Source organism: Ostrea edulis, chromosome 8, assembly GCF_947568905.1.
Source record: "Ostrea edulis chromosome 8, xbOstEdul1.1, whole genome shotgun sequence".
NCBI classification, from domain to species: Eukaryota; Metazoa; Mollusca; class Bivalvia; order Ostreida; family Ostreidae; genus Ostrea; species Ostrea edulis.
Window position 1 is genome coordinate 46,933,886 of NC_079171.1, and position 27,103 is coordinate 46,960,988.

The following is a 27,103-nucleotide window of genomic DNA, read 5'->3' on the forward strand; positions in this document are numbered from 1 at the left end:
AGAAAGTTTATTTGTACTCTAAATGGCTGTATAAAGTGTATCTAAACTCGCATGACTTAGCCATTACGACGTATGGACAACATGTGTACGTAAAGCAGCTATGCGTGGTGGTTTACATTTCGTTTGGTGGGAAGTACCCCACGGACGAAATATCTGATATACCATTATCATATTGACGTATACTATTAATACTCTAAACGTCTTTAACTACACGGCAGACCTTCCCTCTCAATCATCGAGTCAGTCACAGCCACAACACACTTTCAGAACACATTTTTTTTTTGTCAAGTACTCTATGACGGTGTGAGGCATTTCAAGTAATGAATTCATGTTGCACAAGTTTGCTGATCACATGGTCGCTGTCTGTCGCTACCTTAAATTGTTTGTATTTGTATACAAGTGCGTCGTATCTTTTATTGACGTAAGACAACAATAGTTCTTTTAAAAAGCGTTTGGTGCATATGAATACGCGAGCGCGTGGATGAATAACCTGTTGAAATATTACTGATCTTGACAATTTATCTTGTTTCAAAGTCAAGTATCATGGCGAATGGAAAAAAAAAACCAAAATCGCATTTCCTATTTTACCGATGTTTCTTAGACGATTTTCATATACCGTTGTATTTAAAGGTGCCAAGCAAATATAAGAAAATGTTTATTGACGGGTCAGTGTACGATGCGGATCAAGGTGCGCGATTCATTAACATTCAAAGTGAAATTAAAAAAAATAGTAAGCTGGTAATATTAGACTGAATGTTAATACATTGATTTCTGTAGAATGATATGAGGGAATACAAGTTTTTAATAAAAAGCTCAAATTATTGGAAATCAAGTACAGCATTTCCCGTAATTTGGTTCCCAAATTCAAAGCAGTTAATGCTCTGTCAGATTCGCGAGTCGGTGGGCTGTCTGCGGATATCTATGGATTTTAGTTGTTAAAATCCATGAATATGCAACTGTGAAATTATGTTTCGAATCGAGATCAGCAGTTATCCTTCATCCCTATCGAGCGGCATATTGTCTACAATGACTCAGTGACAGTGCAAGAGTTCTGAATGACAATGTGGGAACAAAAGGTTTATACTATATACAGTAGGAAATGAAAGGTTTTAGATGATAATTGAAAACTTTTTTTTGGGAACTTACCGTTAACAGAGCCTATGACGTCTAGAACGGAACTGTTTGGTGTGGGGGATGCAATGATTGAAGTTGAGAACGGAAGGGAACGAATCTTTTGGTGTAATATTACGCCTCAGCGTCTGTAGATCACTATTGCTAAAACAAACTGATCTGTACGATTTGATTAATTTTCATCCACAACAATCCCATTGGCGCTCTGTAAGTTTTGTACCCAGTGCGTAATGCTTAACAATCCATTTTCCTGTATCAACGGCAAATGTACTAACAAGGAATGCAATTTAAATCTCAAACACGCCCATGGCATTGCAACTCATATTCAACGAGCTATAACTATAGATGCCTTCATTTGACAGGTTATCAACTCATGTTAAAACATTATTTTTTCTAATGTGAAAGAAGTCCGTCGGATGGCAGAATTGTAACATTTACATAGCAATTAAGAAAAGAAGAAACACATGCAAACATTGGGTTTGAATTGTATGTTGTTGTTTTGTTTTGTTTTTTTACAATGCATGCACATACTAGAACTAACGCCAGCATGTAAGTTCTTCCCATGCTATTAATGTATCTATTTTATTTTCAGGGGACAAAACTTCTTTTCCAGGGTAAATTTTACAATGACATGCGCCGCTGCCCATTGTATGCTGTTGATAATTTATACAGAGGCGTATGGTAAAATTCAGTTCACTCGTTCACCCATTTTTGTTATATGTTATTAAATCTGCAAAGCATACGAGAATACTATTTCATTGTCCATACATATATAGGTATTTAAAACACAATAGATGACTGAATAATTAGTGTAAATTCTATCGAAAATATAATTTGAAAATATGATATAATGTGATCCCAATGGAGCAATGTAAGTAATCTTTAGGGGATAAAACGTTACATTTACCTACTTATTGTGTCTATCTTGAAATCATACAGAATGACATAATAGCTTAGCCTCAAATAAAAGCTACTGGGATGTTTAATTTTGCCCAACTCTAAAGAGTGTACATGTAGATTCGTTTTCTTAACTTATGTATATTAGTGTCATCGTAAATAATTTTTACCATGTATATATAAAACAAAGTGTGAGTGACTGAAATCATTCTGTCTGTTTTTGGTAGAAAACCTAGCATTAAACAAACCAGCATGGCAGGAACATGTCTGGCCTGAAGAACCCTTTGATAAGGACTGGGAGGCAGGGAAGGCTGTGGACGGACTATACACAGACCGCTCAGCAGGAGGAAAACAATGCACCATTTCGGGCCCAGGTCAAACAACAGCGACGTGGAGAGTGGACCTGGGGAGTGTGGTCAGCATCAGTCACATTGACATCTACTACAGAAAAGAAAAGGACCCCAGTAAGTGTTCAGAATGTAAAAGATTTGAGCTCCTGTAATTTCAAGTTCTCAATATTTACAATAGTTAATAAGAAACAGCTGACGATTGTGCAAGGTGAAGATAACGAACATTGATCAATCTCATAACTCCTATAAGCAATACAAAATAGATAGTTGGGCAAACACGGACCCCTGGACACACCAGATGTGGCATCAGGTGCCTAGGAGGAGTAAGCATCCCCTGTTGACCGGTCACACCCGCCGTGAGCCCTATATCCTGATCAGGTAAACGGAGTTATCCGCAGTCAAATCAGTGTGCCAAGAACGGCTTAACAATCGGTATGAAACACGTCAGACAGCATTTGACCCAATGCGAGGTTGTATTGACGAACTAGATCGTTATAACGACCATAGAATTTGCGAAATGCTGACTTCAATCGAGGTCCTGTGTGTGAAAGAAAAACAGCCGAATCATCTGCTTCATTAACGATAAAATATATATCGATTACTCTTCGCCCGAATTTGTCACACTGTATGTTAGTACGTACTTAACATTAAGCAAGTTATATACGCAAAATATACCCAATGAGAAATGTAAAATAACAAACAACGATCAGCTTTATATCAAAGGTATCAAGTAATTCCAAAAGTGAGCCGCTGCTCAATCACTTAGTTATTTAATTCAGCATTTGGCAACATATCATGTAAGCTCATGACATAGTGCATACAATGTGGATACTCTATTTTCATGAAAGTAATGCAGTACGTTTTACTCTAACAAAACCAATTGATTTAAACATGTAATTTTAGGTCCGGGTAGGTACCCCAGTAGACTTGCCGGATTTTTCCTTTACGTGTCCAACACTACGACAAAGCATGACGGCCATCTTTGTTTCCATGAGATACAGAATGTGACCGGCACACCAATAGAGAACCAGATAATAAGCTGTTCTGTTCACGGACGATATGTTATATACTACAACGAACGGACACCGGGTGTCTCCTATCCTAGTTATTACTCACAATACGCATACAATGAACTGTGTGAAGTGGAAGTTTATGGTAAGTTCGAAACTTACACAAAATGGCATATATTCGTTTCATTAATGGGATGTGCTCATCAATTATTGTTGAAATAGATATCTTAATGTATATATATTTTCAATTTCATTAAATAGGGTGTCCTGACCCAAAATATTATGGAGAGAATTGCAACCAAACGTGTCCTGGCGGATGTCAGGATAAATGGTGTGACGTCATTAGAGGATATTGCATGAACTGCATTCCCGGATATCAAGGTCCTCGCTGTAGTCAAGGTATATATATTTTGATCAATATTGGTAGGAAAAGCGTAGTTGTTTTTTGTGGGGTTGTTTTTTTTTTTTTTTTTTTTTTTTTTTTTTTGTTTTTTTTTTGGTTTAATGTGTTATAGGGCAATATCTTATCAAGAACGGTAATCCTCTGCTTAGTGTTAGAAAAAACAAAACTGAATGGAAATATGATGTTTACGTTCAGGGAGTCGACAACAGATGTATTATCATGGATGGGTCCGTGTTTGCCCAACTCTCTATTTTGTATTGGTTATATTAGTTATGAAATTGATCACTGTTCGTTATATTCACCTTTCTTCAATTCAAGTTTCATTTCAAGTGAAATTATACAACAATTTCGCGCTCTTTGGAGATGTTTTAAAACCGTTGAAAATTTCTTAATGTCGAGGAATATCTGCAATCCTTGAATATTTGTGATGTATACACATAACGAGCACATTTTTAAACAAGAGGAACAGGATATGATTGGTTGAGTGTATCCTGATTAAATATTGCTTAACGTCTCGCTTGAGAATTTTTCACTCATATGGAGACGTCACTGAGAACGGTGAATCGCTTCAAATTTAGGTCTATGCTCGGCGCTTACGGCCACTGAACAGTGAAATGCATTTAAATAATCGTCAAACATAGGGTTCAGATACCATTTATATCATACACTTTTATTATAATGCAATTATTATAAACTATCTAGGCATATTTTGCAGCATGTGATGTGCAGACATATGGACCCGAGTGTTCTTCACTATGTGGTAACTGCAGTGATGGAGAGACCTGTCACCATGTCAACGGCACGTGTTTACAGAGATGTAACGAGGGTGTGGAGGGAGAGAAATGTCAGACACGTGCGTTTCTTTACATTGATTTTGATAGAACGGTTTACGATTCTGATATAAGATATTAAGATTTAAAACAATACATAAATGTATATTTTATCAGGTGTGGAACTAAATTCGAATTCAGTTATCTGAAACATATCTACTTCGATTAAAAACAAGTTCGATTTAAAAAGCCTATGTTTGGGGAAATTGTATTAAACATTATTTCATCTTTTACAATGTTGTTTACGGGGATGGGGGGTACCTTTTATTCCTTGGGTAGCCACATGGGATCTTTTCTTAAGGGAGCAGCCAGAATAAAGTAATATAATTTGAAATTATAATTCAAGTCTTTTTCAGTATGTTTATATTCTATCTTTTTTTTGTTCATTTGTGAAACAACATTCTATCGTGTAACCGATATATTACCTGACAAACGAACACAGGACATACAAACAATGTCCTGCCTTAATTCAGCAGGGCTCCATCAAATGACATGCAACTTGAATATCAGACATAACACATAGGGACACATCATCATAGGTGTGGGGTAAATCGTCGACTGCTGGACAGGTAGGTGGGGAGGGCTGAGTGAACTGGAGCTGCAGGTCAAGGGGTAGGAATAGGACATACCAGTTCAAGGACCATTTACGAGTACATACATATACACAAATACGTATCACTACAATACTGTTACAATCGGGGGTGGGGGGGGGAGTACCAACAGGCGGTTGCTTGATATTTTTTATTAAAACTTGCTATGTCAAATATTAAGAAAGCGCCTGTTGGTATACATTTATCCACAAAATCCACCGTCTTTAAATTCATAATAATGTATTATTATGAAGTATTAATTTGAAACGGTGGATTCTGAAGATGACTCTCTGTTTTCTCTGTAATTTCTGCTTCCCTTCTTCCTAATGAGCCTTTTGATTTTACAAAATGCTGATCTCATAACATTCTTGCATAAAATGTTTTCCATTCCGTCTCGTTTTCCGTTCCACGTTTTAGCAACACCCGGTTAACACCATGGCTTCGTGCCGCATGCCATTTAGTTGAGTTTGACTTGGATGTATATAAACTCTATGTTGAACACCTTTCCATTGTTTGTGTAACTCAAGAGTACTGTTTCTGTAATATACATTAACATTTATTGTAAAAGAGGAAAATAGTCATTTGTGTATTTGCTCAAGGTAAACTTACTGTGAAAAGTGAATTGGAATATTTTGATATTTTTATTATTTCCGATCTCTATTATAATATTGTCATGTTAGATTAACAGAATGCATGTACTGTAAAAGATAACTCATGTATGTGTGACATTTTACGTTTGACATGTAGGTACTGGATTCCTTTCTAAATTTCAAATGTTGACATAATGTAAAAGATTGTCTTATATTGGATTTGTTTATTGTAACTGTTTGAAATTAATTCTTATGAAATGTGAATATAACAAACAGTGAGCAATCTCATGTCTCCGACCAGCAATACAAAATAGATATTTGGGCAAACATGGACCCCTGAATATACCAGAGGTGGGGATAGGTGCCTAGGAGAAGTAAGCATTCCCTGTCGACCGGTCATACCAACCGTGAGTCCTATATCCTCATCAGGTAAACGGAGTTATCCGTAGTCAAAACCAGTGTGCCAAGAACGGCCTAACAATCGGTATGAAACACGTCAGAAAGCATTTCACCCGACGATAAGTTGTATTGGCAAACTAGAGCATTATGACGACCATAAAATTTGCCAAATGCTGACTTTAAACGAGACTGTTGAAATCCCTGTACCATCAACTTGTTTGTCAGTAGCCTCGATTTAAAAACTGACCATACGCAGAAAAATCGCTCGCATATGGATTCAGATGAGAAATATAAACAGCATATGCGGGTGATAATGGAATATTGTTACATAAATATGGGAAATCGCAACTGTATTTGCAGTTTCGTATCCTCATCCTATTTGTAATCAAACGATAATTACCTGAAAATTCCTAGTCAGAGGCTCGCGTTTGCACATCAGTCAAGGTCTGGTTATGACAGGCTCATCAAAACTCATATTTCTTTTTTTTATCTAGATGCATGTCTTTTTATGTGCATTTAGTGTGTAGCTTACGACCAAACATTGCCTGTGATTCATACATGCTGGTGCTGGTATGCTATAATTTGATAAGCATGTGCCAATTCCTATCTATATTTTCTCTAACTCTGACTAAATCCACACCCCATCAGAGTCCCATGCAAGGGTATTTAAACACTGTGTAGAAGAAAAACCAAATTAATTCTACTTCAAACATGGGACCATTCACTTTCCCACATACTTAAAGAATCTCCGCTGGGTCATGTAGGTTTTGGTTGGAAACTATCAATATTATCACAAATAGATCCCGTGTCACAGTAGGTTTGGCATGATAAAGATCATTCCCTACTTAAAGGACATACGCACTGACATAGGCCTAATTTTGGCAGCCCTTCACGAGCAATGGTGGCGTCTCCATGTGAGTGAAAAATTATCTGCAAGGACGTTAACAACACACAATCAATCAGTTGTATGATGGGTGTCCAATAGTACTCATTTTGTCTGTATTTCCGTTAATAATATCTGACACGCAATTGTTTTAGTTTCTCGAACATAGATAAAATTTACACATGAAACTTGCATTAGGCAGACAAGAAAACCCCGTGGGACATAATTTTTAAAAACATTAATTGGATAGTACCACTTTCTACGACACACAATAATTTGAGTTTGATTAAGAAAATTTTCACAGAATTTAAAAGCAATACTGGAAAGCCTATTATAATTATTTTGTTTTCATTCCTTATATGTAGCTTATCGGAGTTCATAATGTGTATGTTCCAGCTGATGCGTTCTCCTTCATACCGTGCATTACATTAAAAGGAGGAAGTTTCATTTGGAACACTTTAGGTTTGGGGAACTGTGGAGACATCTGTTGTCATAAACAATCTCTAGTTTCATTATGTCACTCTAATCGTACACTTCTACGAGCGATACTTGTTTTCGTTAAATCTTCTTTCACTCAGAAATCGTGCAATCTTATACCAGCAGACATAAATTACATAAGCTAGTAGGCTACATCTAAATTCATGTAAACTATGCAGGATTGTATACACGCGGACAAAATAAAAAAATGATGACGCCATGGAAATAAATATGTTTAAAGTATATCCAATCCTGGGATTATGCAGAGGAAGACCCCTTTCGATTTTCAGATTTATTGCGGGGCTGTTTCTGACTTTTCAGTTTTGTGGTTAGTTTTCTTGGATTTAAGTATAAACGAAAAATTGATAACCTCTGGAAGAAGACTTGCTCTTTAGTACTTAGGGAAATGTTCTCTCAATATTTCAAATCTTGTCATCCCATCGGAGTTTCCCAATCTTAAACTCCAAGGTTCTATTAAACTATTATTGTATTGATGATGTCTGATTCCAGCCATATGTGACACTGTACATGTTACTAGAGAGGGATTGTTTATGAATAGCAATGCTAGGAACGGTTGAAATTATTTGAAATCAAGAAGGATATACTGTTTCATATCAGCTATCTTGCATAGCCTGGTTTTCGATGAATAAAGAAGGTGAAGATAATTAATGATGATCAATCTCATTGTTTCAATAATAAATAGAACCTTAAGAGTATTTCAAACAGACCCCTGGGCACACTAAAGAACGAAGCAGATGCCCAGGAGGAGTTAGCATCCTTTGTTGACCGACCATACCCGTTATGAGCCCTGCATATTGATCACAGTAATCCGTAGCCAAAATCAGTATGTAAAGAACGGTCTTACAATTGGCATGACGTACGCCAGGCAGCATATGATCTACTAAAGGTTGAATTTGTAAATTAGATGCATACAATGATTGTGTACCAACAACTGTTTCCATATTTGTACCGCCAAATAAAACGAGGAACGAATGTTTGTAAGATTGAGACATTTAACGAGAGAAGGTTTTGCTTTACATTATATCTTTATAGACTGTATACCTGGTTTTTATGGAAAGAACTGCGGACAGAGATGCAGTGAGAACTGTAAAGTGACACACCACTGCAACAGATTCACAGGGGAGTGTGACGGGGACTGTAAACCGGGATGGCAGATGCCAACCTGTCAGGAAGGTAAATATATGTCAGAGGGAATCTAATTAAAACAAATTAGCGGTCAGTGTTTAAAAATATTTTATTTGATAATGAAAGGTGAATATAACGAACAGTGATCAATCTCATAATTCCTATCAGCAATATAAAATAAAGAATTAGGCAAACAAGTATCCCTGTATATATCAGAGGTGGGATCAGGTGCCTAGGGGAAGTAAGCATCCCCTGTAGACCGGTCACAACCACCGTGAGCCCTACATCTTGATCAGGTAAACGGAGTTGTCCGTAGTCAAAATCAGTGTACCAGGAACGGCCTAACAATCGGTATAAAGCACGTCAAACAGCATTTGACCCAATGATAGGTTGTATTGGCAAACTAGATCATTATAATGACCACAGAGTATGCAAAATGTTGACTTTAAACGATACTGTTGGAACCCTTGTGCCATCAACTTGTTTGTCAGTTGCCTGCTTCGATTTAAAAAAGATGACCATAAGCAGACCAAGTTCTCGCGTATCAAATCGGTTGAAAGACATAAATACAATATGTAGGTGATACTGGAATATTGCTGCATAAAAATGCGAAGTTAACGATGTAGAGGCTGAAGTCATCCCGTTTTCCTCAAAGTTGAGTTGCGAGTGAAACATCCAATTATGAAGTAGAAGTGGACGACTATGTGGTGTCCTTCATTTCGAGTTCACTGGGATATATCAAATCAACATCTGAATGAAAATTAGTATTTTTAATAGATAATACCTCGTTGATAAATCTATTTGTCGAATTAAAGGTCACAGCAAGATGTTTTTTCTTCTCATGCATATTTTTTTTAATACATTCTGCTTCACAGAAATATGAAAACAGGTTAAATAACAAAGGAGCACAGTTCGTTCCCATGGGGATTCCAACAGACTGTTAGGAGACTTGATCACGAAAGACCACAAACATAGTGTCCATGAGGAACTCAAGCATAGTGTTTTATTTCAACTTCCGAGTACTTGTGCGTGGAATCAGAGTAGCGTTTAACAAATTCATTTTTTGGATGACTGAGCACTATATAAGAATGTTTGCGTTTTCCATATTTGTTGACGAAGGAACTGTCTATGATGTAAAAAAGTTTAGTCTTTAATTTATCGTGAGGAAGGGACGTTAAAGTTTTGAAAATCCATACGTTTTAATGTCGTTGATTTGAGAAAAGTTATGCAAATTCAAGTTTACTAAGTTCTTTAGAATATTTTTGAATCCACAATTGATTTACACCACTTCTGGCATATGCAGTCGCACATTACGTTTGTAGTTTCTCCCTCCCAGCTGTTAATATTTTCGGGAGGAGCAAAGATAGTGGCTTAATAAAACATGCATCATTGTTTGTAAAGATTTTATAAATTTTAGGAATTCAGTATAGGCACGGTAACTCATATGTATCCGACCCACAGACTGGGATATTAAATGTATCTAAAACTGAGACATGGTTTTATAGAATTTCTTCTTTTGAAAGGGCAGTTGGATTATGATTACGATTAGCAAAAATGGAATTAAAATGCAGTTGTAACAATGAACTTTACAAACAAAGATAATGTTGTTACACGCTTTGTCAGCTGGAACCAAAATATATCATAATATTCCTCTGATACTTTTAATACATTCTGACAATGTATCAAGTTTTTCTTTTTCATATTTAGCCCATTGTCTGGTATAATCCTCGACAGAAATCATAACAGAGATGGAGTTCTGTCGTCAATTTAAAGACCGAGGTTCTCTGTACTTAGGAACTTTTCGAATAAGTTATATGAAATTCAATTTTATGAACATAACCAGTATAGCTGAAAGAAGATGAAGAACAAGAACACGTAGGTGGATTAAGTATAAGATGGTATATATCTATGTACTACAAAGTTTGTTTATAATCAACAAGTTTAGATACAATAGTAGATGCATATTTGTAGGAAACACTGTGTGTAAACTTGAACTTAAAATAAGTTGAAATACACAACTGAACTCTTTTATAACGAAGAATGTTGATCATGTTGACGGCATCAAGTCCTTTGTTTGAGAATTTGAGCTTAAGGAACTGGCAATGTGATTTGGAAGGAATATCATCCATGACCCGTGGTGGTTTATAGAGTCTGTGATTGGCAACACCAATAATCATAGAGTTAAGTGTATATTCAGGTGTTGACAAATCCAAGTATAGACTAGCGGTGGCCTCTTGAAATAACGTGTGTAAAACTCTCAGTGGAACAGAGTAAAGTTTTTTGCGAATATGATGTAGACCTAATTGCCTGTTGACGGAAGGTAAAAGTGAATCAAACGTGACATAATTTATATTTGGTGATTTATATGAACGACGTTCATGACTGCGTTTCCGTCTTTTAATATTGAGAAAGAGTCGCATCACATTCATGTTATTTCCTTGTTGACTTATCAAATTCTCCACATCATATACATGGTCATTGCATCCATATGGAAATGCAGTACCTAAAGTCCTGATCCAGTTATCATCTCGTTGTCTACGAAAAGGGGTGCTTAATGTTTGGCTTTTTGTGTATTGGTATTGTCCCCAAAATCCTGACTTTCATTGACAAGATGGAGTGGTCGGTGAATTGAACTGCTTGTAAAGACCATCATTTATTTGAAATATGTGCCCCGATATCATTTTATTGTAAACACTTAAGATCATCTACATAAATTAAAATTACACCCAATACTGTAGACGTTAAATGATTTACAAGTCAAATTATCAAAAGTTTTGGTACAGAAAATATTTCTGGTGAGATTACTACTAAATTAATTTCTACATTGTTGTACGAAACATTTGGAGACCCAGGACATGAGATCTGAAAAGGAATCATCAACAATATTTCTTAAAAGAACATGACAATATTTAATTTGGGTATAAGTATTTTAATTTTTGTACCAAAGCTGATAATTATTTGACTACATACGACCAATCTTTTATGTTTTGAAGAGTAATCCAAGGGACACCAACCAAACTGTTGGAGCATGTGACCCATACTGGACGACGTGTCAGTCAGTATTTATATTCATATCGAGCGACACGTATCCTCGGGAACATACTACCCACCTGTAAAGATATATGATCGATGGTTAAATGAAAGGTGAATATAACGAACAGTGATCAATCTCATAACTCAAAATAGAGAATTGTGCAAACACGGACCCCCTATTGATTTTGAGGTCACAGGGTCAAACTAGACATAGGTATATATTGACAGCTCAATTCTAGAGAACTATTTGCTTGACAGACATCACTGGTGTATCTTCAGAAGTAAATGGCCCCTATGGATTTTTGAGGTCAAGGGTCAAACTGGACAGAGGAATATACTGCCTGTTGAATATATATGGAGAATCCTTTACTCAACAGACATCAAACTTGTTACACTAGTACATATCTAGCAGATGCCCCTATTGATTTTGAGGTCACATGGTTAAAAGGCAAGGGTCAAACTGGACAGAGGAATATACTGACCGCTTATTATCTACAAAAAACTTTGCTTGACAGACATCAAACTTGTTACACTGTTATATCTTCATAAGTACATGGCCCCTATTGATTTTGAGGTCACATGGTCAAATGTCAAGGATAATATTCGGCATAAGAATATACTATCAAATCAATATAATAAGAACCCTTTTCTTGATAGACATCAAACTTCATAAGAAGATGGCCCCTATTGATTCTGAGGTCATATGAGTAAAGGTTAAGGGTCAAAATGGACATAGAACAATATTGTCCGTTAAATATCTGGAAAATCCTTTGTTTGACATACATCAAACTTGGTACATTATTACATCTTCAGGAGATGACCCCTATGTATTTTGAGGGCACGTGATCAAAGGTCAAATGTCAAACTAGACATAGCAATATACTGTCTGTTCAAAGTATGGAGAGCCCTTTGCTTAACATACATCAAACTTGGTATACTGATACATATTAAGGAGCAAATGACCCCTATTGATTTTGAAGTCAACTGGTCAAAGATCAGGGTTAAACTGGACATGGTAATATATTGTATACTATATTTTAAGAGTAATGTGCTTGATTGACACCAAACTTTGTATACTGGTATAGCAAAATGGGTAGATTATCCCTATTGATTTTGAGGTCACATGGTCAATCCACTCTGGACATAGGGATATATTATTAGCTCAATAATTTGAAATGGTTTGACACTGCTATAAATTAAATGATGCATGTGTATGAACTTTTTCAATGTTGTACCATGGAGAACATATGTTTTACAAACATTTATTGTTGTGTGCCTGGTTTGATATTTCTCATACACCTTTATTATCAAGATCGGAATAACCCTATTTATTTTGACTTCAAAATTCAAGTTTCTAATTCACTTCACATAAGAAGCGTGAAGAAAATCTATATTCCACCTTCTTGTGCGTTTGATTTGATACTTGATTCTTGGAAGACTGGATTAACTAAGTTTACCTGATCAAGATACAGGGGTCACGGCGGGTGTGACCCTCGATAGAGGATGCGTACTCCTACTAAGAACCTGATCTCACCTCTTGTATATCCAAGTTATGTTTTTGTCCAACTGTTTATTTTGTATTGCTTATAAGAGTTTTGAGATTAATCACTGTTCGTTATCTTCACTTTTCATACTTCACATGTAACTTTGTTGTCAGGAGACGAAACATCCTATCGATTTCGGGAGGCAAAACTCAAGACCACTACGGGACTTCAAAATAAAGTTTTATAGACACTCATTGTTAGAGGATTTGCCCCACCTCTTGTTATGCCCCCTCCCAGAAGTGGGACATATTGTTTTAGTGTACTTCTTTCGCTTTTCCCTTTTCCCACTTTTTCTTCTTCCGATTCTCATACGAAGTTTGTCCGGGTAACAAGTTTTTTGTCTTTGTAATAGGCCTTTGATATTTAGTATGTGGGTATACTATGATACGACAATATGTCCTGTGTCATTTTTGATGGCCTTTGACTTTTTATGTAATTGTCAAATAATACAATTTTTGGGGCATTTCTGTTGTCCGGACCATAGTTCTTTGACATAGGCATGTGATATTTGGTATGTTGGTAGGTTTACTCTACTACCATATTTTCAATATTGTTCCTTTTTTGAAGCACATACACATTTTCTGTACATATAGGCGAATGTAATATACCGTAAGCCTTATTTTTCTACATTGAAGATGATTCCTAAACTGTTTGTAAAAAGCCATGGAATATGGAAGGGAAAACATCAGTTTTATTGTGCTAAAACAATTCTTCCTCGTTGTATTTGGTATGAAAATATAGTTTTATAATATTTTTTTTTTATTTTTATAATGATTCTATTGTACCTTTAAAATAATTCGTTTCCTTCGTTCAGGAATGAAATCTTTATGATTTTCATGCTGACTTTAAATATTCTATATAGTTTATTTTTATATGTTGGTTTCTTCCAGAATGTGGCGGTGGGATGTACGGCGCAGACTGCACACAGAGATGTGGTCCCTGTCTAAACAACAAACAATGTCACCATATTAACGGCACGTGCTTGAATGGCTGTTCTTCCGGATATCAGGGAGGCCACTGTGAGGAGAGTGAGTTTTTACGTGACTCTATGTATACATGTAATCGGTATCAAATAGACATATCCAAAGCAAGTACAGCGATATGACCTTAGGAATGAATACATTGACAATGCTAATAAAACATTGGAGGGTAATTACTAGCATTGCTACTAGCGTTAATACACCAAGGATTAGATGTTGTATATTTTGAATGGCTTTCACTACATCACAGGAACTGTGAACGAACGCTGGACGGTTTGGGTACGGTTTAAGCGAAATCGTTCTCAGCAAGAACGAATTTTTTTTTATCTGGAACGTAGAGCTTTGAGATTGGAAACGAACGGTTTTTTGTCGATAATGGAACGTTTGGTCGAAGATAGGAACGCACGGTTTGACCTCGATTTTAAATTCTGTCGATCTGATATTTTGGTACTTTTTCAAATCAGTATTTTGCAAATTGTATGGTTGTTATAACAATCTAGTTTGTCAATACACTTATCATTGGATAAAATGTTCTCTGACGTGTTTCACACCGATTTTGTGACCGTTTTTTGGCACTGATTTTGATTATAGATAACTCCGTTTACTTGAGTAAGATATCGAGTCATTCTTTAATACGATATTGAATGTCAAACATGGATAGCGATGCAAAGACATGCTTCTCATTTACAGTTGAGTACCGTGCTATAATTCGGTAATGGTATTTTAAAGGTAAAGCAGACAAAGAAATACACAGTGAGTTAGTAGATGTTTATGGGTATTCTGAACCATCTTATGCTCAGGTTAAATTCTGCGTAGGGGAATGCAAACGCGGTAGAACGTCTTTAGAAGATGAAGCCAGTTCTGGACGCCCACTAGTTGCCAGCACCGAAGAAATGTGTAGGAAAGTTCGGGTCCTGGTATACTGTGATTGGCGAATTCAGGTGAAATAAATAGTGCAGGCATTAGGCATTTCACGTGGTAACGTTTCAACAATCGTACATGATCGTTTAGGCATGCGCAAGCTAACAGCCCGTTGAGTTCCCAAATCCCTTAGTGATGAGCAAATGGCAACAAGAGCATCAATATGCACCGCCTGGTTGAAGCGTTTTCGGTAAACAAAATCAATATATGCACCCATGGTTGCATGAGCCGAGTTGCATGGAATACATTGTAAAGTCAGGAATGATGTGACATATTTATAATTGTGAATATTCCGATTTAAACTTTTAGAGTTAATATGCATATCCGGATATTTCTAAAATTGTCAATCTTTTTTCAGGACTGTGACCTTGATCTTTTTTCTCCAGAATCAATAGGGAGTCTTCCTATCCTACTATCCAACAATATAACCAAGTTTCATTTGATTCAGTTTTAAACTTTTTCAGTTACTGTCCAGAAACCATATTTGTCTGAAGTTTTCAATCTATTTTCCGTCACTGTGACCTTGACCGTTGACCTTTTTTCTCCAAAATCAATAGGGGCGTTGCTGTGCTGGTATCCAACAATATATCTAAGTTTCATTTGATTCAAATTAATTTTTTTGGAGTTATCCTCCTGAAACCAAAATTTTTTGAATTTTAGATCTATTTTCGGTCACTGTGACCTTGTCCTTTCACCTATTTTCTCCAAAATCAATAGGGGTATTCCTTACTTCGTACTTAACAATATCTTTAAGTATCATTTGATTGGGATTAAACAAATTGAGTTATCATCCGGAAACCAATTTTTTATGAAATCTTCAATATATTTTCGGTTACTGTGACCTTGAGCTTTGACCTATTTTCTCCAAAATCAATAGGGGATTTCCTTACCTGGTACCTAATATCTCTAAGTATTATTTGATTCAGATTTAAACTTTCTGAGTTATCATCCGGAAACCAAATTTTTCTGAAATGTTCATTTTCGGTCACTGTGACCTTGATCTTTGACCATTTTCTCCAAAATTGATTGGAGTCTTCCTTACCTGGTACCCAACAATATATCAAGGTTTCATTTTATTAAATTTTACACTTTTTGAATTATCATCCGAAAACCAATTGTTGACGCCCGCCCGCCCGCCCGCATCATCAAACTAATAGCCGAGTTCAACTTCGTTTCAACTCGGCTAAAAGATTAATTTTGCGTCTGGTGACTGTAGATGATACTTGGATTCATTATTATGAGTCAGATAATAAATCTCAGAGTCGGCAGTGGGTAGGGCCTGGGTTCCCGATGCCAAAGAAGTTCAACACTCAACCATCTGCTGGCAAGGTGATGGCCACAGTATTTTGGGACGTAAACACGTTACTATGTTGGACTTTGTATCCAAGAGAAGTACAATAACTGGAGTGTACCATGCAAACTTGGTAGACCAGGTGAGAACCGCCATCCGTGAAAAAAAGCCTTGAGGTATACTCTCTAAAGATGTTTTGCTGCAACAGGACAATGCAAGAGTCTACGCTTGCAAAGTTTTAATGGATGCTGTAGGGCAAAACGGGTATGAATTAATACCACATCCTGCCAATTCGCCTGATCTAGCTCTTAGCGACTTCTTCCTATTCCGAAACTTGAAGAAAGATACCCATGTACGTCATTTCCGATCTGACGAAGAAGTAGTTTCAATATCCACTATCAAAAAAAAAAAGAAAAAGAATCTGCATATTTTTTTTCCATCAACAATACCCCTTTTATTTATTTATCGGGTTCAACATGAACTATGTATTTTCACATATTGTTTTTCTTCAGTAAGTTAATGTCCGTTCACATTGTTGACGAAAATAAATTTGTCGTTTACCAGCCAAAACATGCTCTGTCGTATCGTGAAGAACTGGTAATTTGTCTGTAAACTTGTAAGATATGAACTGCAGAGATCCCCAACCTCGTACAACTTTTAAATATTGTGTTGAATCAAAAACGAGTCTTCTTCCTCCTTGTCAAAGCGCCATGTTGACCTAAAATAACATATTTGACGCGTGAGTTCCCAATAACTACATACATACGGGGACAAACAGTTGGAGGGAGTAAATGTTTAAAGGAACGGACAGTTTCAGATGAAAACGGAACGGTTTGGTTATTGAAATGGAACGCTTTTGTCTGGGAACTTAACAATTTCATACTGGAGTGGAACAGTTCTTATCGGGAACGGAACGGTTTAAGTGATGTAACAGTGCACTTCAGGATCTGTATATTTATAAAAAGAAAGTTTACCTCCAGAGGCGAGATATTTGATGGAGTTACTCAGGCATAAATCGTTTGCCTTGTAATGAAAACTTTTAAAAAAGGTTAAACGCGCATACATCTACACACTTCGTTGGTATTCTCTACCCAGAGTTCCGTGCGCTTCTCGCACTACACCTCTGTCAACGGCTTTTTACAGAAATCATGTAAAAAGTTTCTAATATTCTACATCTATGTTTGGACTAATTATTTAATCATATTATGAAATGTTTTTGGTGCAATTGAATATATGCTTACTGTAAATTGTTTAAAATCGCCGATTTTTGTCCTAAATTTGGAACTACTTCGTAATATGCGTATGAATGCAGGGCATCCACGTGGTGTAGATTTAAATGTAAACATGGAATCAAAAGTAAGAAAGGTTGTAAAAATACGATAGAACTTGTAAAATAAGAGATAAACAGCTAAATGGCAAATATGTACTCATTAAAGTGCCATAGAGCTATGAAAGGAACCTTATGTACCACTTATTGCCAGAACCTTTAAAGGGAAGGGAAAAACGAAAATTATTGTTTATATCATGTGATTATATTGTCACGTGATTCCAAGCGTTGACAGAGGTGTATGTGAAGGTTGCGTAACGCGCCCTCTGGTGCGAGAATGACTTCGCTGGGCGCCATATATATTGTTATTTAAAATTGTGTTATAGTTATAACATTTAAGCGTCAATAATTCTTTTCACTAGATTGCACCAGTGGATATTTCGGTATCAATTGTGAGAACAGCTGTACGGTGTACTGTGGTAGAAATGGTAGTTGTGACGGGATCACTGGGGTATGTGACGATGGCTGTATAGAGGGTTGGAGCGGACCTCTTTGCGGTGCAGGTAATCATATACAGAAATATGTAACCTTCCGTTTTAACTGTTTGAACGACAACTTCTGTGCGGAAGTGTCAATCAGATCTTTTTTTGTTACAAATATATTTGTAACATTCCATTTTACAATAAAAGAATGTAGTTGTCTTCAAGATGAAACAACATACACAGGAATAAAATAATGATTTCAAATGTTTTTAAAGATAAGTCAAAAGGACAAATAACATAGCTATCATAGATAAGATTTTTCAATTATTGCTGAAAATGTATAGGAACTAAATGCATAGTCAGGAAAATCAGAAAGGTATCTACAACAATTGTGAATTTTGCAACCCCTGGGTACTGCCTCTAGGGTCCACAATAGTAATGTAGTGTAAAGATAACTTATATAATGTGCACATTTTTTCCCATCAGTATGCATACTTTCTTGAGCATTTGTTTTAAGAGCACACATTCTTTTATACTGTTGTGGAATATTATAATTTATTTCATTGATATACTCGTACATGAGGAAACGTATATATTGTATAACCATGACGCTAGTGGTACTTTTAACTAATAATCAGGTTACCTATAAGGTGTGTGGGTCTTATCTTGAGACTGTATCAGCAAAATCAAAGTTTTGCAATTGATAAAATTGATAATCACTCTGATGATTACAGACCCATCCTGTAACCAAACCCTTTACCTCCAGGGTCATGATAGTTAAAATATTGGTAAAGGACTACCTGTTCCTTCTTCATACCCATTTACTTTTAATTGCATGAAAAATATTTTAAATGCTTTATACATAAACACTATATCCCAAGTTAGACCCTGACATGGGATCCAAGTATCTACCCCGTAGATACTTATCAAGACGAAGTTGAGAATGTTCAATTGAAGACACATATAATCACTATTATAAATATGTTACAACACTGGTACCAAAATCCCCCACCCCCATGATGATACAATTTGTAATTTTGGTGAACTGTTATATGTACCTGCTTCTTCTAAATATATATGTAGTTCCAATTCAGCATCAATCAAGATGTTATTTAAATATTTCCCCTGATATTACAAAGTTTACAATATCTATGAAACATAACTATTTGGTTTTATATTCTTACAGATGTGCAATTATATGTAAGATATTGTTTGAAAACTGTTCATATTTTGTCAGTTTTAACCTCGCACTTTTGCTGCATGGGTGCAGGAGTCCTGAAAGTATTAGCTTACGTCTCCCTTACCACAAAGGTGTTTCATGCCAAATTTTAAAAGAATTAAAAGGGTAGTTATCAAGAGGAAATTTAAAAAAATGGTTCAATTGTTAATGAACGACGCATGGCGACGTACGTAGACCAGGTCACATAAGCGAGTAAGATGATGTAAAAAATTGAGGAATAAATTATATTGAAAACAAATATACTTGATATAATTAGTAAATAACGACAACATATGCAATAAGGTCGTTATACAACTACAGTACCAATCAGACCCAAACTGACACCCAAACAGTCCTGGAAAGCAGTCCCGGAAACTGCCCTGGGGCTGCTCTCTAAAAACGTGGGACTGCCCTTGGACTGCTCTAGAAAGCACTCCCATCAGTCCCCGGTACTGCTTTCTTAGACTGCTTTATTCAATCAAGCGTGATTGAATCACGAGCTATTATGATTGACAAGAAAGTCTCGCCTATCGTGTATTCAAAATATACACAATCACTTCAGGTTCTTTCACCGCTTACTGACAAACTTTCACTAGAGAATTTGAGAAAATAATGGATGGAAATAAAATAACAAGAATATCTCCCTACCTTCGGCGGCGGATAATTTTGATTAAAGATAATGGATTGAATAATTCCCAAATACGCGAATCCATCAACAGTGAAGATAATGTTCTAGTATTCAGACAAGGAATATCAGAATATTTGATAAAATGAAATCCATTTGACCATTCATTTGATAGACGAGTCTATAGATGATTTTTGAGGGGAAATGGTGTATGGAGTCGGCAGCTTCGATCTGAAGGGGAAAGCTACTCAGGTATAATGTGTCCATGGAGACGGGGGATATGGGATGCCGTCGTGTGTTTACAGGTGTCAAACAGGGCTACCGTGAGTAGGAAAAGAGCGATTATTGTTAAATGTTGTCGTCTGTAACGCTTTGAACACGTCTATTCGGGAACATGCACTTTACAAACACTGTACCTTAGATTTCAGGTTAAAATAACAAGTGTACATATACACTTTGATTGGAATCTTCACAATTAATTAAGTCTATCTAAATGTTGTAGTTAAATTAAACAATTTTACAATGATGGCAATAAGTAACCCATATCTAACCAACCATTTACAAATTAAAAATACATGTACACTTACATGTAAGTGGAAAGCAGTTTTTGCTAGTTTAATATAGACGATAAGTGAATAAATCATTTAAACACACGTATTTCAATAACCCAGTAAAGAAATAAATATAACTATGCTACATGATTTTCAGAACCCAAGATACACTTTACATATATGAAATATTAAAAATAATAATAATGAATAACAACAACAAAATTGCCTGATAAAACATGGACGTCAATTGATTTTACGTTGTGAAATTGTGGTTATCAGACTTATTAACTCTGCATGTATCTTTTTCTCACGTATTCATAAATTATCATGTTGTTCTAAAGCCAAGAAAAGGTGCCCCACAAGTATTTTGAATATATGCTGTTTTCATGTATTATGTATTGTTTTTCTCTTTAGTTGCAATTTAAGTCATTTATCTTCGATTTCGACTATCGCATTGACGCACTCCAGCAATTATCGACAATGTTTATTGATAATCTCACTGTCGGTTTAGCTCCTCCCATTAGTTGTTTTAACCCCGCCTACTGGGACTGCTGGGACTGTTTTTCTGATTGTTTACTGGGACTGCTCTGGGACTGTTTTCTGTAATATTGGGTCTGGTTAGTAGTGTACCGATCTGTACGTCCTGACCTACATTTTTATTATGAATTCATAAAGTATGATGTGCACCGAGATGCGATTTTTAAACAGCGTTGTGATTTTCTTTTGTTTTGCGGGAAGCCTTAGCTACGTGGCGTACATTTGACTAGTTAGTTTGCCAATAAAATCTAGGTTCAATGAAATATCCAAGATGAAGCAGATATGGAAGATTCTTTGGTGTCTTTGATTTCGAGTTCACTGCACTGATGCAGGTGAACTTTGTTAATAGACAACATGCTATCGATATATCAATGTCTTAATTTGCTCTTCATACGGTTTAGTTTTAGAGGTATTATCTTTTCCGACAATTTAAAAGGACGTAATTTAATATTTACCACCGCACAGCAGCTCTTAAAGCTTAGGTTGAATATTGCGTCCTAACATTAAGTATTGCTGATCGAGTTTATAACCTTTATTTTCAGAAGAGTTAACATCATGCACTACAAGATGTTCGGATGACAACACCGTCATCATCATAAGTCTTGTAGTATCTATTGCCATAGTGTTCATCGGAAGTGTCATCAATTTCCTGATATGGAAGAGAAATCATCGTGAGTAAAAACAAGTTAAGACAGATGTATATTACAGGAAATGTATGTCGATTTCATATATCACTGTGCACTCGAAATAAAAGACAGAGTCGCCTACTTCTGCAGCATACTTTGAAAATAAATATTAACAGCAAACTAAGAAACTGAACTTTATGATAAACGGAATTATAATGAACAGTGATAAATTCTTTAAAATGCTATGAAGAATACAAAATGATAAATCACAAAAAGCAGGGCAGACATGGACCACTGGGTGCACCGGAGGAGGGATCAAGTGCATACGGGGAGTAAGCATCCCCTGTTGATCGGTCACATCCACTATCAGCCCCATGCTCTAATCAGGTGAACCGTGACGTGTAGTTAAATTCAGTATGAATACCATACTATTTATGAAACAGATCATATTAACGTCAGGTCGTATTATAGCTACAAATAATTTATTTACGAAATGCTGACTTTAAACGACATTGTTGGAATCATTGTATCATCAACTTATCTGTCAGTAGCCTGCTGATCATGCATATAAAAGGTTCACGTGTTTCAAATCAGTTGGAAGACATAAATACAACATCGATCTACAAACCTCTTTACAAATGTTGTATTGTAAGATATACTACTAGTGTTTATTAACTTCAAAATGTTCTCACATTACAATTATTTTACATTAATATACATTTCTTTTCGGTATCCATAACATGTGTATCATATAGACGTCTGGCTGATACATGTCATTCATTTCTGTATTGTTATTTCAGCCGAAAACGTAAAGAGAGGGTAATTATTATGTTCAATTTTGTATATCATTTCTCTAAATTAAAACGCGCATGAAGAGTTGCTTATACATGTTTATTATTATTGATATATCTTTTACTATCAATTTCAGAGAAAACTCTAAAAGTGAACCAAGGACTGATCATAATACAGGTGGGGCAGTATTTAATAATAACCCGCCTGTCACGATATAGTCAGTTTTATAGATTTTGCACACTTTAAATAACTGCATTGGAGCTAGTATGCGACTGTTGTTGATAAATGTGCATTAGTACATACAATTAAAGATCTAAACATGCTATGTTACATAATGAAATTGACATTTCATTGTTTTCTGTTTACTCTGTTTTAGTACAGTAGCTGTTGCCTTCTTTTCAAATGGTTATGTCCAACGATGCTTGAATTCACGTCAAATGACGTAATACTGAAAACCGCGGCGAATCATATTCCAAAACTTTGACACTTGATATAATTTTACAACATTCCTCGTCGTCACGTCACGTTACGTTGTATCCGTATGTGGAAGGAAATCGATCTTCATTTGTTTGTCGGTTGATAAAATTTATATATTCTTAATTACTTTCAAAGCTCCAGATTAGTTGCTTTACTTGCTTCATGTGCTTATACCGATTGTTAGGCCGTTCTTGGCATACTGATTTTGTATACGGATACTCGTATAACTTGCCCCAGAATTAAAGTCATTCCTTAAATAATCCTCATTAAATTTGGAGTCGATTTTTTTCCAGATAAACCAAGCAGTTCGAGTGGGTATGTATGTGTTGATTTGTTTAATGAATTAAGTTAATGTTCGGGTGGTTTATAAACAAGTCCACCTTGCATTATTTGCTGTCCCACCTTTTGGCAATATCTTGACACTACAATGCAAAACACTACAAAAAAGAAATCAAATTATTATTTCATCATTTGAATTAATGCACAATGGGATAAATCGGTAATTAAAAAAAAAATGACATCAACTGAAATTTGCCTCTCGTGTATTTCTCTATAACAGGGTTGAATCTCCGTATGCAGAACTGGGTTACGTCGACAGGGCAAACATGTACGAGGAACTCCACAATTACACCAAATGTGCTGGAAAAATATAAGACGAAGATATAAATTAACTTTGTTTCCTTGCATATATTTCCACCGTATTCAGTTTTCTCTGGTGAACTTTCACATAGAACATATTGAAAATTTTTAGTGAGTATAAATGGATTTCAATATAATGCTATACATTCAACAGAATCGAAATCTTTATTTTGATAAAATCTTAAACACAGTCAGGATATGTTTTTTTCATGTCTCTCAAATGGTTTGCTACACACGGACGTGTTCTTCGTATGGTCAGTTTTGAAATCAAGACAGGCTACTGACAAATACGATACTGTTACAGGGGTATCAACAGTCTCGTTTAAAGTCAACATTTTGGAAATTACAACAGCCTTTCTTCCTAAAACAACCTATCATAGGGTTAAATGCTATATGACATGTTTCGTTCCTCATGTACGGCCGTTCCTGGCACAATGATTTTAACTATGGTTTACTTCGTTTACTTAATCAAGATATACGGCTCACGACGGGCTTCACCGATTGACAGGTGGTTTTTACTTCTCCTAGGCATCTGACCCTACCTGATACCTGATACATCTGGTGTATCAGAGATCCCTGTCATTTTATGTCCAGTGTGGAAATTGTGAGGTCGATCGCTGTTCGTAATTTTCATCTTTTCAAAATTATGTTTTCAATTGCAAGAGAAAACATGTTTTTCAAATAATTGAATATTACAAATTCAAGATTTCCAAGTGACGGAAGTGACTAGTCAAAGGTCAATAATATTTTCGACTCTTGTAAAGTCCTTTGTGACGTGCATTGCTTGTCTTTGTGTTTCGATGTATTTATATTTCAGTCGATATGCAAGAGCTTGTTCTGGGTATAGTCAGTTTTTAAATCGAGGCAAGCTACTGACAAACAAGTTGATGGTACAGGGATTTCAACAGTCTCGATTGAAATCAGCATTTCGCAAATTATACGGTCGTTATAACGATCTAGTTCGTCAATACAACCTCGCATTGGGTCAAATGCTGTCTGACGTGTTTCATACCGATTGTTAAGCCGTTCTTGGCACACTGATTTTGACTGCGGATAACTCCGTTTACCTGATTAGGATATGGGGCTCACGGCGGGTGTGACCGGTCAACAGGGGATGCTTACTCCTCCTAGGCACCTGGTCCCACCTCTGGTGTGTCCAGGGGTCCGTGTTTGCCCAACTATCTATTTTGTATTGCTTGTAGGAGTTTTGAGATTGATCACTGTTCCTTATCTTCACTTTGCACTAAGTAGGGCATGTATTATCCCCATAAATTGTTCAATATTCAGTCTTCACCATGAGTTTGCCGAAATAGTTTTTTGTATGTAAAGCCATTTGGGTAATACTTGTTACACTCCTGATTTTCTAAACGTCTACTGTATATTGTGCGAAGATCGTGTCATATTTCAAAGTAATTTTGATTGATATTTTTATCACAAATATAAAGGCAATATTGTCATGATGTTTTTTTTTTAATATTCCAATCTCATCGTCATTGTTCGTATCTTTAGATTTTCAGTTTTGTACCTTCCTATGAGGTGTAATAAAGGAATAAAATACTCGACTTGTTCAAATTCCATGATAGCAAATCATCTGCCACTTAAATCAAACGTTTTACAACACGGGTAATCACTGTTCAACATCACACAGCATTTGACAACGGACTGACACAGGGAAGTTGGCATTCCTAACTAGATGTTACATAGGCAGAAAAAAACCCAGTTTCTTTCGATTCGACACAATATTCTTAAGTTGCACAATGTTGGACTTTCCATAGTCAAATCCGTAAAAGTTTACAGATAAACTACCAATTCACCACAACACGGCAGAGCACGTTTTTACATTGGGTAGAAAGGAAATCAACTTTCTCCAAAGATTATGAACTGAGATCAGCTTACTGAAAAACGTATGTGAAAATGGATTTCTCATTTTAAAGAATAAGTAAATAACGATAATGTTACGTGATGAAAAGAAGTTCGTAGTTTTTTTTTAAATATTTGTCGATAGAGGATTTTGAAACAAACAAATGCCAAAATACAAAATAAATTTGTATTTAAATTGGTGTGGTGCCAGACACTAGGAGTTCCGAGAGTAATGCTGTACTAGTCTGTGGTAGAATTGAGACGGATTCATCCCTACAGGTCCCGTGTCTTCCTTGATATCACTATCTAAATGTTGACAGGCATCTTCAAAGTAATTTCCATGTACACTAGCATTATACAATTTAGTATAATTTTTTCTATATTTATTGTTTACATTTATAAAATCTAAAAAATCGATAAAGGTGATGGTTTTGAACAATATCAGATAGCACCCGACTCAGATGCACGAACTTTTTCATGGTTAGTGAACATATGTTGTTTATTGAAGTGTTCGTACGCACGAGTTTTACTGTTCAATACTGTTTGAAGTAAGAAGTGTAAAAGGTTGGTTTGGACATTATTTGTTAAGGAAAGCACTTTAGTTTTGACAACATTTACCCTTCTGTCATGCCAGAACTCAGCAAAAACCAACGTAATCGTGATGCTGGGATGCTTCAAGCTGGAATGACACACAATATCGTAGCAAGACACATTGAAGTTCTTTGGAACACCATTCAGTCATAATGGAAACGTTTCCAACAATCTGGTAACACATGTAATTGACCACGTTCTGGGTGTTCTCGTGTGACGTCCCGCCAACTGGACAACCCAACCACATTATACTTGTGCATCTGAGAAATCGTTTCCAGACAGCAAGTTTGACTGCTCGTAGCAATCCTAGACTTCGACCAATTAGTCCAAGAACTGTGCTTAATCGTCTCCGCGAGCACATCAGACCAAGACGTCCATGGGTGCGCCTAATACTGCTTCAACGTCATCATATCGCCAGACTAACATGGTGCAGACGACATCTACGATTCAAAATAGAGGACTGGGCCAATATTATGTTCACCGAAGAATCCAGATAGAGTGTATTGTCGTGTTGGGGAACAATGTCAGGACGCTTGTGTTGTGCAACGTCGACAATTCCGTAGAAGTAGCGTTATGGTGTGAGGTAGAATAACAGCAGGTGGAAGGACTCCTCTACAAATTGTCAATGGAAATCTCACCGGCGTACTCTATCGAGACGAAATTATTCAGCGTCATGTGATACCTTTCACAAAGAGACAGCAAAATCACATCACTCTGCAGCAAGACAACGGGAGGCCACATGTTGCACATGTACTCATGGACTGCATTGTTCAACAGAATGTCGATGGCTTGCCTTGACCAGCTGTTTCTTCCGATTCATCGCCGATCGAGCACGTCTGGGATGAAATGGAACGAAGTCTACGCTGTTTACCAAATCAGCCAGTGACATTGTTGATTTAGGCCAGGCTTTAATCAATATCTGGAGCAACATTCCTCAAGCATTTCTGAACACCTTAGTGGCA

At 36.2% G+C, this 27,103-nt stretch overlaps 1 protein-coding gene across 1 annotated transcript; it reads left to right on the forward strand.

Moving 5' to 3' along the window:
- Positions 1-923: 923 nt before the first annotated feature.
- On the forward strand, positions 924-25,242 carry LOC125661342 (multiple epidermal growth factor-like domains protein 10). Its single transcript, XM_048893321.2, has 13 exons — positions 924-1,812; positions 2,256-2,492; positions 3,282-3,533; positions 3,650-3,787; positions 4,507-4,644; positions 8,614-8,754; positions 14,174-14,311; positions 18,165-18,305; positions 21,699-21,827; positions 22,583-22,601; positions 22,711-22,751; positions 23,345-23,366; positions 23,611-25,242. The coding sequence occupies exons 1-13, from the start codon at positions 1,758-1,760 to the stop codon at positions 23,702-23,704; spliced, it is 1,545 nt and encodes a 514-aa protein (XP_048749278.2). The 5' UTR covers positions 924-1,757; the 3' UTR covers positions 23,705-25,242.
- Positions 25,243-27,103: the final 1,861 nt, after the last annotated feature.